Source organism: Xiphophorus hellerii, chromosome 15 (assembly GCF_003331165.1).
Source record: "Xiphophorus hellerii strain 12219 chromosome 15, Xiphophorus_hellerii-4.1, whole genome shotgun sequence".
Classification (NCBI taxonomy): Eukaryota; Metazoa; Chordata; class Actinopteri; order Cyprinodontiformes; family Poeciliidae; genus Xiphophorus; species Xiphophorus hellerii.
In genome coordinates, this window is record NC_045686.1 from 15,719,256 (window position 1) to 15,734,311 (window position 15,056).

General features: G+C 38.5%; 1 protein-coding gene across 6 annotated transcripts in view; it reads right to left on the bottom strand.

The window, feature by feature from the left end:
* The window catches only part of itsn2a (intersectin 2a), a 35,518-nt gene extending 20,796 nt beyond the window's left edge, over positions 1-14,722 (bottom strand). For 5 of the 6 annotated variants that reach the window (XM_032585146.1, XM_032585143.1, XM_032585144.1 and 2 more), the window contains exons 1-7: positions 14,597-14,722; positions 8,733-8,805; positions 4,132-4,224; positions 2,949-3,012; positions 2,356-2,531; positions 1,991-2,212; positions 260-353 (exon numbers count right to left, since the gene is read on the bottom strand). In XM_032585146.1, the coding sequence (XP_032441037.1) occupies positions 260-353; positions 1,991-2,212; positions 2,356-2,531; positions 2,949-3,012; positions 4,132-4,224; positions 8,733-8,739 (656 nt within the window). In that variant the 5' untranslated portion in view covers positions 8,740-8,805; positions 14,597-14,722. The remainder of the gene's footprint in view (positions 1-259; positions 354-1,990; positions 2,213-2,355; positions 2,532-2,948; positions 3,013-4,131; positions 4,225-8,732; positions 8,806-14,596) is intronic. The other variant, XM_032585145.1, reaches the window with a different exon arrangement.
* Between the last annotated feature and the right edge of the window lie 334 nt (positions 14,723-15,056).

Below are 15,056 nucleotides of genomic sequence, written 5' to 3' on the forward strand. Positions count from 1 at the left end.
ATTTTGAAATTCATTAAAGTTTTCTATAATCAATCCATCTGCGTGAAGAACAATTCCAATTTATCTTCGAATGCCTGAAATGAATGCCCACGATGAGAAAATGTAAATTTGGTGCTTGTAAATTACACAGATGGGACTGCAAAATCTTTCATAGATATGGTACATTTGAGTCTATATTTATGTTTCAGTTTTACCATTGAACACAGTCATAGAGATTAATGGTATTGTAAAAATAATAATAATAATAAAATAGGCATACCTGCTGGATCCAAGGTCCAAAAGAGAGTTGGCTTTTGACACACCCGGAGATGGGGAAAAAGCCATAGGGGATGAAAAGCCTGACATTGGAGTACCTGTATATAGGGCAGTTTATTTTTAGTTTGGGAAAAAAGAAATCAAATATCAAGATAATGTTTCAATAATGATATTTAAAGTCAGATAGAGAGAATGCAAGTTCCATAAAATAGTATAAAATAATCTGGAAACTTTCTTAATTACAGTTGTCCTTGACTTTGAGCACATCTAATCTTATCTTTTTGTATTTTATAGACTGAGTACATTGAGCTCAAACAGAAAGGAGATTGACATGTAGCTCAAAATAAATACATTTTCATGGTTGATTTCAGGACTACTTTAAAGAGGCAGTGGCCTAAATGATCTAATGTAATGAATTCCCAGTCAAACTGGTTATATAATTGGGAAACTTGTAAAAGATATGAGAGAGTAACAAAAGGAGACACATGAGATACAAAAATAAATAAATAAATAAATAAATACAGTTTTTTCTAGACTGTTTTTAAGCTCTTTAGAAAAGGCTTGTTCTTAAACCAAGATGTAGGGCAGCATGATCTGAACAAGTGCAACAATGTTGGTGTATCCTTTATTCATTGCAAATGATCACAATAAAAAATGGCTTAAAGTATGTAGTCAAATATCTAACAGTGTTTGTGTTTTTCTGTTTTAGGTTTATTGCAAACATATTATGAAACATATGGTTTCTAAAGGACTTCACCAGCTTACCAACATGTTACCCGCAAACTGTTTTATGCTGAGTTAAAAGGAAACATCCCCAAATGATGAGCGGGAATTAATTTTATGTAATCATACTTCCAATAAAGTTCCGATGTGACCTTGCTTTAGCCTTACATCGCATCAGCCACTGGACTAATGGGATTTCCAAGATGTGTGAATCTGTGATTCATGGTCTTAGTTTTCCAAACTAAGTCTGCAGCTTGTCTAAGTCATGTAGCAGAAATCTGTGCTAGGCTGCTAAAGCTATGTTGTACAAGAATAAAAAAAAGTGGAGATTAAGCTTCATTTAACCCTCAACAACGTTGGTGTTAGCCTTGTTGCCAATAAAGAAATACATTGTTTTCTGTACTCGTTTGTACATTTAAGACTACCATTCAGCTAGCTTTTGCCCTGGCTAGGGTATCTACCATAAGCCATTGCTTAAAAAACAAAACAAAAATTACTACACTGTCTAATTGTTTTGACTAAGAACAGAAAAGTAACAATTATTGCTACTGTTGCTGAAATTGTGTTATATTTCATTATGTCAAGGTTACTTTTATTTTGACACTTTGATCAAAGTAAAAACACTATGTATTGAAAAGGAAAACATACGACTTTAATTTTCGTTCTAAACTGTCATTTTGTAACTGAGGGAAAAATTGTTATTGCCTTATTCCAATCAGTTGACCGGCAATGCACAGCAACAGGTAGGAGAGAGGCATCAGTTTTAGCAATTTTAAAGTTGTAACATTTCAAAATCGCGATATGCCCTAATACTGGTAAGTGGCCCACGTCTCCAGAGCTGTTCACAAATAGCTATTACATATACTAAATCTAGTAAGAGTAATTGAATAAATAGATGACACATCCCAATATTTTGGATGTACAACCCAACTGAGTCATTACCAATCCACTTGTCAGCATAACTCTGATTTGTCCAAGAGTAAGATCTGAATGGTTCTAGTGTAGAACCGACCTGCATTGCTGGGAACAAGTGGCGAGGTGAGGAGGCTGACAGTGCCATTGGGGAGCCCAGAGCTCCCGAATGAGGTGATCAAGGGCAGGGTCATTGGCACTGGCACCAGGGGTTGCACAGAGGGTAAAGGACGATTAGCTAGCATGGGTGTTAGAACGGGCATGGTGGAAATAGTTGGCATGGATGAAAGACCGACTGACAGGTTTGGCATGGATCCCATTCCTATACAAAGGAAGCACACAGGTAAACATGCAGACATCATGATGTTAAAGTGAGTCACTTTCATGTTGTATGTTTTTTTTTGTTTTTTTTTTACAGGTAATCAAGGTGAAACTCAGATACAGTGCATGATTCAAGAATATTACCAAACCGTGCTGAAGAAGACATGTTTGAGCTGCTGTTTAAAGTCGGAGGTTGCTTCATGGTAACTGGCAAGGATGAGGGTAAGTTCCTGCCCTGAAGCGTAAGTTTAATAAGCTTCATAGCGATGGAAAACTCCAATCTGTCCATCTTCCCATCACTGTCCATGTCAGCCAGGTTCCTGTAGGAGAGAAACTGGTAAAACTGGTGCATAGAGTCCAGTGAGCTGTTTATTCCTGGGGTTTGTTTCCCCCTTCGGAGAGACAATAGAAAAGGCCAGTCACACAAGGAACAAGGCGCTGGTGGAATTGAATTCCAGCAACATTTTTCTTTACACAAAAACAACAAGCACATACACACACACACACTTCTGACTACAGAGTACACTCAATACTCGCCCTGCACCCCCGCCCAACACACATATACACAGTTTACTAGGTGTGGCAGGCAGTGAAGGAAATGAGCTCTCAACAGGAAGTCAAAAACAACTCGATGAATTAAACTGACGCCGGCAAAACACAAAGCCTTGGACCCACTGACCCAGTTGCTACAGCCTAAAAAATGTATTCTGATGACGATTTACAGAATTTTTAGTTACCAGATCTCCGCCAAGACAGAAGCCGGCAGGCCAGACTGGAGAAAGAATTTCCTCGCTTGCTCCCCTGCGGGCAAACAATGACAGGGGGGCTGAGAGATGGGAATCTGATACAGATCTTTTATGAGATGTAAAAATGGTTTAAACCACAACGTTATGACCTAATACTAAGGAGGCTTCTTTATCCAGGAGCTGCTGAATTCCAGACTTAAATTTTCACAAAAACGTTTCTACAGTTTTAACAAAATTCACTACATTTGACTGTGAGTAACTTTAAAGCTCCTTTGCAAGTAGCTGAGCCTTGTACTCTGTAGCTTCCATACATAATAAAACAACACTGATCAAACTTTTAATTATTACATATCTTTATAGACTCCTATGATGGAGTGGCGATCTCAAAGGATGCACCCTGCCTCTTACTCCTCAATGAACCTGCAATGGATTTTTGAATGGATTTATGGATGAATGGCTGATATAAAGCCCACTGCCTTTGAAGCATCTGGATTAACTTGATTAACTCTATTTAAAAAATCTATATGAAATGAAGGTTGCTGGACTAATTGTAGATCCTTTAAAGCTCATTGGTGGATTTCTATAACTTTATTTTGTTTCAGCAAGTAAAAACGCACAGCACAAATCATTAGAATACTAAAATTAGCATCGGATGTGGTGACACCAGTAAACTGAAAATGAATCGGTGTAAAACTATTGCATTCATTAAAATTGTCTGTACTTCTGTTCCTTAGAAAAAGAATGAGGGAAATTCCAGACTTTTCAAAACAGCGTGGGGCCCCTGGTTTTTTACTCTAAACACAGCTTTCGCAGCTTTCGTTTCTGTCTTTTGGTGTCCGTATCAGATGGTCTTCTGGGAGAAACGTTGAGCCAACTTCTCACTGATAGCATCAGATTACATCAGTCTAGCATCCTGGGAGCTCAGAGGCTGAGTAACCACATCAGATTCTTTATTGTGCTTTTTAAAGCATTACTGAGGATGTTCTGCAGGGAGGCACAGCTTCTACGTAAGAGTTGAGATTTTATCTGTATCTAATAAACTTATGAAGGAATACCAGGAATGCAAAAAGATCCCTGCAGAATCATGAAGAGATAAGCAGGGTCACTTTAGCTGACAGTGGACATACTGTTTTATCTGATCAACGTGTTGAACCTTTTTGTTAGATCAGCCTACCCGAGATGTAGCCAAGGATCGGTGCGAGGGTGTCAAACTGTTTATCATGCTTCCCTCTCTCCTCTGGAGTGATGGCCCAAACGCTGGAACCACCTGAAAGAAAGTATAGGAGCAAAAAGGCGATTCTGAAAGGGGCTGAAAACTTGTCACACAGTATTAGATCCCGTGGATCTAATTAGATTAGTTCTTTACTACATCATTTCTCATGATGCTACTCTCATGAATGTGGTTTTGGCAGCAACAATATTCTAATTGTTGCTTTTGTGTTAGAGAAAAAGTCACACAGATTTCAACTAAGGTCATTGTGTCCTTGGGCAAAACACTTCACCCATTTTGGCTGCTGGTGGTGGTCAGAGGGCCCAGTGGTGCCACTGTCAGACTGCCCCAGAGCAGGTGTGGCTACAATCCTGTAGCTTACCACTATCAGTGCGTGTGACTGGATGTACTGTGAAGTGCTTTGGGGTCCTCTGGACTTGACAAAGCGCTATACGAGGACAGGTTATTTACCACAAGCAACCAAAAGCCAATGATAAACCTTCAAAAAGCTGAAATGATTATACTGACTTCATCGCACACGCAGAATTCAATTTGCCATTCAATAATGCATTCATAATTTGTATTCCAAATGGAACCTCAGCAAACTTTCAACTGAAGATTATTAATTTATAAAAGTGTCCACGCAGCTACTTTTCACCCCACTCACTCTGCTCTCACTGAAACATCCTGCCTTCAGTACGTATTAATGCAAATGTAAATTCTAACACCAGTTCACATTTAAAATATTTCACTATTGTTTTCTGTGAGAATAAAACAATATATTACAAAAAAAAAAAAAGTTCATGCCAGAGGACAGATTTCACCTGATTGGGAGACAAGCAGACAAGGACAGGTACAGTGTTACAGTCATACCCTTGAAAATGCGTTTAAATGTACTTTGTGTTCAAAGTACACTGAAAGCTGTGGCCATAACATCACAAAATGTACACATTTTTTAAAAAGGGTGTGAATAATCCTTTAAGGCCTTGTAAGACTTGTGGGGAAAAGTCTTTACAAAGCAGAAAAACTTCTAGCAGAGCTGCTACTTTGTCAAACAGCAGAAAAACAAATATTGGTGATGCAACAGATACAACTCATTAAGGAGTATTAATTATAATTCAACCATTAAATCAACTGAAACATAAATGAAGCAGTAATATGGGACAGCTAAAAAAAGAACTGCTCAATCTGAGCTGGCTTCTCAAACCTTTCATCCCTTGCTGCTCAACAGATGGGCTTTCCTGATGCCAAGCACTGCTGCCATGGTGATCGCAGATTGCAAACAAAATGAGTAAATTTCATCTGAAACTGTGTGCAGCATTTGCAAAAAAAAATAAAATAAAAAATTCAAGGTTGTGACTTAATCTGATTAAGTGCTTCATATTGAAACCAGTTTTTAACCAGTGTTCCTTCTTTTATGGAAAGTTCAGAATTTCACATGTTTTACCAACAGAATGGATAAACTGGTAAAACATTATGGGCTTCTCATCTTAAACATTGAATTCAGGAGACACTAATCTTTCTTTTATTCTGCTTTAAGACATAATTATGCCAGATTATTATTCATGTGTTCTATGAATTGTAACATACATTCAATGGGCAGACATCAGTAGCCGATATTGAATATTGAGGCAAATGATTGTGGTCAAGGTCCTTCATAGGTTTCGCCAAAGAAATATAATGAAAATATTTTTATGCTATGGCAATTAAATATAAGAGACATTACATACAATATATTTCCTTATTAATACTTGCAAATAAAAATATTGTTGATGGTTTTGGTGACCTGTTAGCAGCACTGGATAAAAAGTTACCTCTAATTTGTTTAAGAAAACACATGATTGGAATGACAGTATCAACTGCAATTAAGTTGCATTTTTGTCACTAATCTCTTTCTTTTCCAATGCTACAATGTCCACAGCTAAAGCTCTCTTTGAGCTCTAGCTTCATGGGGTCAACAGAACTGTGATCTAAGGCTGAATATATTACCAGTATACAGAGAATGATACATTTGCCGAGCAAATACAGCGTCCAAGCGTTCCTTTGGGATTGCAGTGTCACACACACTGATCTTAGGCTGATAATTTTGATGTGCCAGCTATGTACTAGAAAAAATATGTTTTTTCATCTTAGATAAGAAGAACATGCACTGTGGGTGCATATCTGCAGAGATATGGTGTCTAGGCTGTAATTTACTCTACAAACCCAGGAAATGCCACCCTGCCCATGATGGAACTTCCACCCTGGCAACAAACCCAAACAACCTACAAGACTGTGGCAGCTATACACAGTCTTGGACGAAGAATATCACTTTAGAAATCTGGAATTTAATAGCAGCACAAAAAGCAGCCAAAAAAAGTGTTGTGAGTAAAAAGCAGACAACTTGTCCACAATCTGGTATTTCTGTCTAAACAAGCTGCCCTAAACCACAGCAGCAACAGCTGTTCAGGTGTGCGTTTTTTTCCCCCCTGACAAAGCTGATGCTATAGCAACTCAGAGAGCCTGGCCTACTTTTGGCATCTTCAGCAAAAAGCTGCTGTAGACAATAAGAAAGTAATTAATCTCATAGAAAGATGTGAGTATTCTCCACATTGTCTGGATGGCTGCACCAGCCCCCCGTTTGGAGTTATTGCAAATGAAAAGACATTCAGCACAGGGCCACTGGGACATGCAGCTAGCATGGCCACATCCACAGACTGTCAGTCGCCGCGCTGCATGTATCAGAGCAGGCCTGATGGTCTGTGAGTAACTGGGACAGTGCAAAGCTTCAAAAGAGGCCACTACGGATTGACATTTGTGCTGCTGGAGACCTATAGATGTTCTATGATAGGCCACATGAAAACATGCCAGATTTATGCATTGCTACCGTAATAAATCTAGCGCAAAGAGAAAGACTCACTGACACTTGTGTCTAATTTCCAGCAGCTAATGTCATTGAATTAACGTTTACGTTATTGCTCACAAATTAATACTGGTGATTGAGTATTAATTTGTGATAAAATAAAGATAAATAAATAAAGACTTTTTATAATCAATCTTTAAGGAAGGTCAGATTTGTGGAGTGCACATTCATCTTAAATGTGTCTACAACTTAGTCCCTGACCTCTCGACTAATGTTCTCTAACAAACCTCTGAGGCCTTCACACAACAGCTGCATTTATGCAAAATGTATCCAGATAGTCCCTATTTTCCTTTTGTTAACTTCTGAAGGCAGTTGGTTTTATATTTCCGGAATTTCACAGACAGTTTTGTATAGTTAGGGAACAGGATTTGCTGACTAAAAGGCAGGCATGGTGGAAGATACTGAACTCTACTATTACAATTTATTAATTCCACTGTTATCCGTTTTCTTCAGTGCATTTAAAACAACTTCACTAAAGCGGCTCAGATATAATAAATCCTCAGATCAGAGGTCTCACCAGTACCACTGACATGAAATGGACTAATAACAGTTAAAGCACCACTGTAAACACATATAGAATGGCTTCTATAGCAACATCACCGGAGCTGAATTTAAAGCACCTGCACCGCATCTTGCCTCCACAGCAGCTGCTGCACATAGACTCTGCCTTCTGACTTTTCCCTTTGTTGGCCTGTGTGCTGTTGTCTAGGTACTGTAAGGTCCTCACTTGGGAGATACTCGAGTCTGTCCCCTGAGTGTACCGCTCCCGTCTATGGAGGAGAACACAGCAAGGCTTTCCTCAATATTTACATATCAAACACTTCACCTGAGACTCATCGGTTTATGTTCCAGATGGTGGATCAATAGTCTCTGCACACTGCAGCGTTTTAGATACCCAAGTTACCTGTGCGTGTGTGTGTTTTTTTTAAAGGCTTGCTGCATACTGTCCACGTGGTTGAGGAATTGACTTTGAGAAACTGCTTCAGTGAGAGCACAGAAATGCAAACTGCTTTTCTTTTCTTCCTGTGCTATTTCATGGAATGGAAAATAACAGTAATAATAGTATGAGGAAAACTAAGTTTTGCACATTTTTTTTCCAATATGTAGCAACTTAGATCATAATCAGTCTTAAAAAAATTTAAGACATGTCTAAAGACAACAAAACAAAGGTTTCAGTACAGGAAATAGAGACCAAAAAATTTATATTTTACCCAAAAGCAATTAAAGTTTTGTGTTCAAATTGAAAACTTAATATGGGACCAATTTCATGAATAAACAAAAAATAAAAAAAGGACTTAGTGTAAGTCCTATAAGACCTTTTATAGGACTTATACTAAGCATCTATAAGACCAATTTCATGAATAAACAAAAAATAAAAAAAAGGACTTAGTATAAGTCCTATAAGACCTTTTATCCCTGAATGCATACCAATAAGCTACAGTAGCCCAACATAGTACAAAGACAAGTAATTATTACTGGCAGCAAATCAATGAACTACTTTGTCTTGATGACCTGAACGATAAATAAACAATCATAATGTTAAAAATAGGCCCTGAAATACCTACCCTCATATCTGTTGAGTGTAATTTTATTTACTTCTTCATCCCTATGTATTTTCAATAGAGATGCACATCATGCACAAGATTTTAAACTGTGTCCTCACCATTCATGGCTGCAGGTGGAAGGCTCCCAGCAGAGAGGGAGGTCCTCTACTCAGTTGGCTAGCTATCAGACATCTGCAGAAAAAAAAAGACAGAGATCCGAGTGTGATTGTGTGTGAGTCACAAAGTAACAGAGGTGTAGGAATCTGTTTGGGGTGAACGAAGGAGAAAAATATTGAAAAAGGGGGAGGAAAAAAGTAAGACAAAACCAATCACTTTCCAGAAATGCAATGGAAAAACAGTGAATGGCTAATAAGGATGATAATGGCAATAGGACAGATGGGAAGGGAAGAGAGAAAACAGAGACAGATGATGTCAACAGAAAACAGGCTGCTGAAGTGATGGTGTGTGAGAAACAGGCTGCTTTGGTTTGTGTCTGTGTGTTATTTATTTTATTTTGCTTATTTTGACAGATGTGGCTTCACCAAAAAAAACAAAAACAAACTAGTAAGCACCAACTTCTTAGCTGGAGACAAGAGATAATTCAGTTTGTCTCACATGCGTTGCATCTAATACCTCAAAAATCCACCTATTTCCTGGTTGTATTGGATTTTAGATAAAAGCCAACCGTTCATTTTCTGTTAAACTAACATCACTCATTGTTAGAAATGTGATAAATCGGTAGAGAAGTGAAAAAAAGCACAGAATTCATAAGCAGCATCAAGGTATGTCAACAATTTAAAAGGTCACAGTTAGAAAAACCGAGCAAATTTCCCCATCATCCAGCTCATACAGTTTAATGTTTTTCTCCATCTCTAACTGCATTGAGTAACACAGCTATTGCTGAGCGTTGCTGGTTAGCAAGCTGAAGAAAGGCAACCAGGTTTTCCCCTTGCTCTCGACATATAAAGCCTTTAGAGTGTGTTTCCGGTTATGAAAGAATGTGGACACTCATCATGTGTGAAATGAAAGAGCACCTAGCGATAAGCATCATGTTTGGTGAGCAGCCGACTGCAGGCACCAGCAGACAGCCAACTAATTACCCATCTAATAGCTGTTACTACAATGCCTACATGAAAACTAAAACAATTTGAAGGGATTTAGTCTATGTTTTTGGTCTCTGTACAGTAACAGAGAGAAAAAGCTCTTAAATGTTTCAAGTCTAGAAAAAATTACCTTTTTTTCCCCATTGCAAACACTTTAGAATGACTAGACACATTTTCAGTGAAACTAAAAATAACAATTAACACTTTGGGTTGGGGAGTGAATAAAATTTAACATCAAAACTGCCAGGTCAATGTTTTACAAAACTTCAGTCCTGGAAGTAGCTGACAGCAATGAATTTGGTTTATTCCAAACCTTTGTGGTTGAGACCCTACTGGTTTACAAATCTCAATTCCCTTTTATTCTTGGAAGAAGAATGACATAAAATAAAACCTCTGCTGTCAAATTCAAATGGATTTGGTTTCGGTTTTTAATGATGCAACAAATTTAAGTAAGCTAGTTCTTTTTTAAGGCTACACGTACAGAACCATTGCTATGACTCTTTGCGCTAAAAGCTCCCAGTCTGTCAGAAAAAATATGTGGGCTGGTCAGCAGCAGAGAGAAGCTGCTTTAATAACAGAGCGTCATCACTGTGACGTAATGGAGAGAGATGTTTATGTGGATACAGAGGGTAAGGAGAGGCCACTGGATAATAAGGAGTCTTATTTTCATGGAAAACATTACCTGAGGCACTGAGTTAAATGTAGCTAACTACTGACTGACAGTCAGATGGTGCTAGTTCCTCTATTGCTACCTTACTCATCATGCAGAGCTTAGGAAAAATAAGCAGAGGCTTAGACTCAAGTGGTTAGGATGAAAATGTATGAATGTTACTAAAGTAAAGAAATGTCCTTATAAAGCCTGTAGCAGAAACCAATGTGGATTCATGGCTGCAGAAAGTGCAGGTCATATTTACAAAGCTCTGTCAGGAGAAAATTGGCACAATTGATAAAAATAATAAAATCCTCCAAAGTTCAGATTCAAACGTTTAATCTTTTCCTTCCTATTAATTCAGGTTTATTCTTCAGCAATTGTCCAGGATTCCCCTCCCTACCACAATTTAGAAAAGAAAGGGAGATTTTCCCTTTTGTTTGCTTAAATTTGTCTTTCCTGTTTTTTAATGTGTGACTACAGGGGACACTGCGATTATTTCGTAATATAAAATAGTGTCTGTACACACCAGCTCTGCCACTTACTTAAGAGCACTAAACCACCCATTGTGTCATCTGTCCCTGCATGCTCCTGATTTAATCTATGGAGTCATTTATGGACAAACCTGTTCATGGTGTAGGAGAAGGCACAGACCCCATTTCAAAATAAAATTCTAAAAATAAATTAGAAACATGAGAGAACACGAACCCTTTAAGCTTTTTTAATTAATTCAGGAAACATTCACAATTCAGCCCTTTTTTGTAAGAATGACTTCAAATTGAGGCAGTTTAGGTTTGAGTTTGGGATGTAGACTTGAATGTGAAACATTGAACTCGAATGTAAATTTGCAATGGGGTTGGTTTAGGTGACCCTGGTCAATTCCTGTCCACTAACATTGGTCCACTGACCAATGTTAGACTCCTCTAAAAAAGACTCTTGCCAGTAATAAACCTGGAAAAATGGGAAGAGATTACAGATTATTTTGAAAAATACAATTGAAATCAAGCTGTCCTTTTTCATCCAGTCCACAATGGTGCACTACTATGTTGCTTCATCACTGGGGCTCATCATTACAAAACCATGTGATTGTGACACTGTTGGTAAACATTGTTATGTCAGTATCATTTTTAAAACACTTTAATCTATGTGAGGTGTGTATGTTTACTGCAGCGAGTGCAATAGGCTAAACAGCACTCCGACATGCAAACTGTGAATTTATGACACTTAATATATAAGCCAGCAATTCTTGCATTCCAGACAATCTTCTGTGACATCAATAATGCACACACTGATACCCCACATAAAAATCATACTAAGATGCAGTTTGGAAATTTTTTTTACAATACTTTTGTAAAGCACACACATACAAAAAAAAAAAAAATTATCTGGATGTGCTGTTTATGTGTGCCTTTAAATGTCGTATGCAAACTCGTGTAGTATTTAGTACACTTATCCGCCCTCATGCACAAACACTTGAATGTCTTGAAGTGTGTGAGGTATATTACCTCCTGTTGGCTATGGAAGACAGCCTTCACTGTTTAAACAGGACATATCCTGGATAGATCCAATAATGAATCAACAAAAGGAAACAAAGACACCCTTTATATCAACAGAACGTGTTTAGATTTTTTTTCTATATAAACAGTTTCCAAGCTGGATTTGAGGCATTGGGTATATCAAAAGAGGGATAGTGGATTTGTTTCCTGGCCCATCACACAGAGGTCACGAACAAATCAAAGATCCTTTCACTCTAACCAGCATGCTGATTGACACCTGTGTGCACCACTCCAGGCTAGATGGATGTGGCATATCAATGCTTCGGCCTGTGCGCACGAGTGTGTCCAACACACCCTGCAAGCACAGAAGAGGGGCCTGTTCTGGCTGACACAGTCCAGGAAGCCTTGCGGAACTGTGGAAATAAAGACCCCAGTGTGTGTGTGGGTGTGTGCGTGGGGGCGCGCGTGTGTGTGAGTGTAAGCACTGTGTGTTTTGCCAGTTCACACGAGCAGACGGATGCACAGACACACAGACATATACGTCTTCCTCTGTTCTGGTAAAATCCAGGACGTTTCTGCTAGGACACTCATTCATATCTTTATGTCACAGTTACAGGTCAACTCAATAAATAACTGTTTTCTCTTTAACACAAAATGCTCCATCCCCCAATACACATAACAGCATGTCCTACCTCAGCGGTTTTTCTATATGTTGTTTTTATTTTTGTTTAGTTTAGTTTTGTTGCCTTAAGATTAAGGTCAAATTAACTGGTATTTATGTCCATATATATTTATATGAAAATGTCAGAAAAAACTTGACACTGACAGTCCTTTTCTGGCCACTTGTATGACCACAATAAATGGACAATGGACTTGTGTATGACCTCTTGCAAAAAATCTCAATCCCTTCGTCCACATTTTGTCACATTACAACCACAGACATCAACTGGGTTTCACTGGAATGTTATGTGGTGGAAAGAACACAAAGATGTTTGTGAAAAGCAACAAAAATGCTAGGTTGTTTTCAAGATTTTTGAACAGATAACAAAACGTGTGACCTTAATTCCTGTATAGTCTCTGATACTCATAAATTAAATGCAGTGTAATCATTTACCATCATCTGAAAATATTAAGAGCGTCACACGGGTTATAAGACATGGCAGTCCATCAACACTGTCTGGCCAGGGCAAGGAGACAAATCTTTTTCCCAGAGAAAAACGGCGGTAGCAGCAACATGCAGAGGAGGTGATTTTCTTCAACAAAGACACGTAAACTGTTTAGAGTTGAAGGTTAGATGGTGTGAGATCATTTCAGGGCAATCTCAGAAAAGTGCCTCAATAACAAAATAATCCTAAACATACAGCCAGAACTAGAATGGAATGGTTAGGATTAAAGCGTATTTATGTTTATGCATAAAGTCCAGTTGAGAATTTGTGGCCCAGAAAAGGCGATGTTCACAGATTTAATCTTACTGAACTGAAGACGTTTCTTTTAGAAAGAATAAAAGAGAGTTGTTTCAGTGTTCCTATGTGTAAAGCCGCTGGAGACTTGCAGCTGTAAATGGTTTTGTAAAGTTTTGACATAGAGGGGCTAAATACAAATGGCGAGGGGAAAAAAATGCAGAAATCAATCCAGTCATCCAGTTTACAATATTGCTCTACTTGTGTTGGCCTGTCACATGTCAAAGTATGAATATTCCTGCAAGGCTCTGTGGTTATGTCATGTCTTGGCAGGTGGATATTTAACAGCCTCAGCTGAGATTGGGCCAGATGTCACAACTGCTGCGGTTTAAATGGACTTTGTCACTTCAGCAAAGAAAACCTCCAAGCAGCAAAAGAACCAATGCGCACGCACACACACACACACACACACACACACAAGACACACTGTAAGCTATCTCTGTAATTCGTCTTCTCCACTGCAGTGAGTGTGCCTACCTAAACAGCTTAATTTGTTCCAGTTGTCAAGTTCAGTATTGAAAATAGGCTCTCATCTGAAGACAAGCTTACCTGTCAGGTGCTGCAAAGGGATACAGCAGTAAGATAATAGATACAACTACCGCACTATAACAAAATAAATAAACAGGTTACGCTTCAGGTGTATTTTCCCTCCTTTATAAATCTGGATTTAATGATTTACCAGGTCACTGTCGGCGTCAGATTGAGTCTCTTTCTCGGGAAACGGGATTATTAACCTCCAGAATGAGATGTGTTGTCTTCAAACAGTGATGTCATGTGACACGACATCTCAAGATAATTAGTTGAAAATCACTTAAAGTATTAATCCCCTTTAGCCCTCATCAGACAACAAAATCGCGTTTTTGCAGCCAACAGACTATGACTTAGGAAGTTTAATTTTAAGTTTGTCATTTACAGGAAACATTTTTTATTTTTTTGTAGCCATATGGTGTGTTCCCTTCTCTCAAACGCAGACAATAGGTCGCTTTTCAGGACAGGTTTCATAAAACCCACATCTTGTCAGGACGGCAGGTCCACTGCAGCAAATCAACCCACGGCGTTAATACGCGTCGCCGCATCGCTTTTAGGCTCCGTATTTCATTTAATAAAAGCAGGACATCCCACCTACCTCAAAGGAACAGGTTTAATAAATAATCATAAAAAAAAATCCACATCACATTCACGACAACTAATTGGAAGAGGTGCTACGTTATGTGGTGTTTTTCCTTTCCTTTCCCTTTTTTTTTTAAAGCAGTAAAATGATGTTTAATAATTTACCTGTTGCGGTGGAATAGCGGCGGGGATCAACATCCAGGCTGACAATCAAAGCTCGTAGAGAAGGAGGAACCGTTCCAGCAGCCGGGGCGGGCGCCGACTGAAAATGGGCGTCTCCAGCTCCGAGTCAAGCTCGGTGGGTTACCCTAAGTATTTCCGTCGGTCTTAAAAAATAAAGTTAATTTGCCTAAAGAAAAGAAAAAAAAGAAAGAAGAAATTGGGATTTGAATGAAGTTTTTTTTTTTTTTTTTTACCCAACAGGCCTATGTGGTACGCTACATACTTCGATTGATAAACACCAGAAAAGTAAATTCAGTTCAATTCGCTTAAAAAATACCGTACTTAATTCAAAGGGTATATTGACTGTTTTCCAAACTCGTGTAATCCAAGTATCTTAAATGAGTCGCTGTGAATGATGATGCTATGTGCAGGTAGCAGCCAGTCTCGCAAGCAATCTGAAATC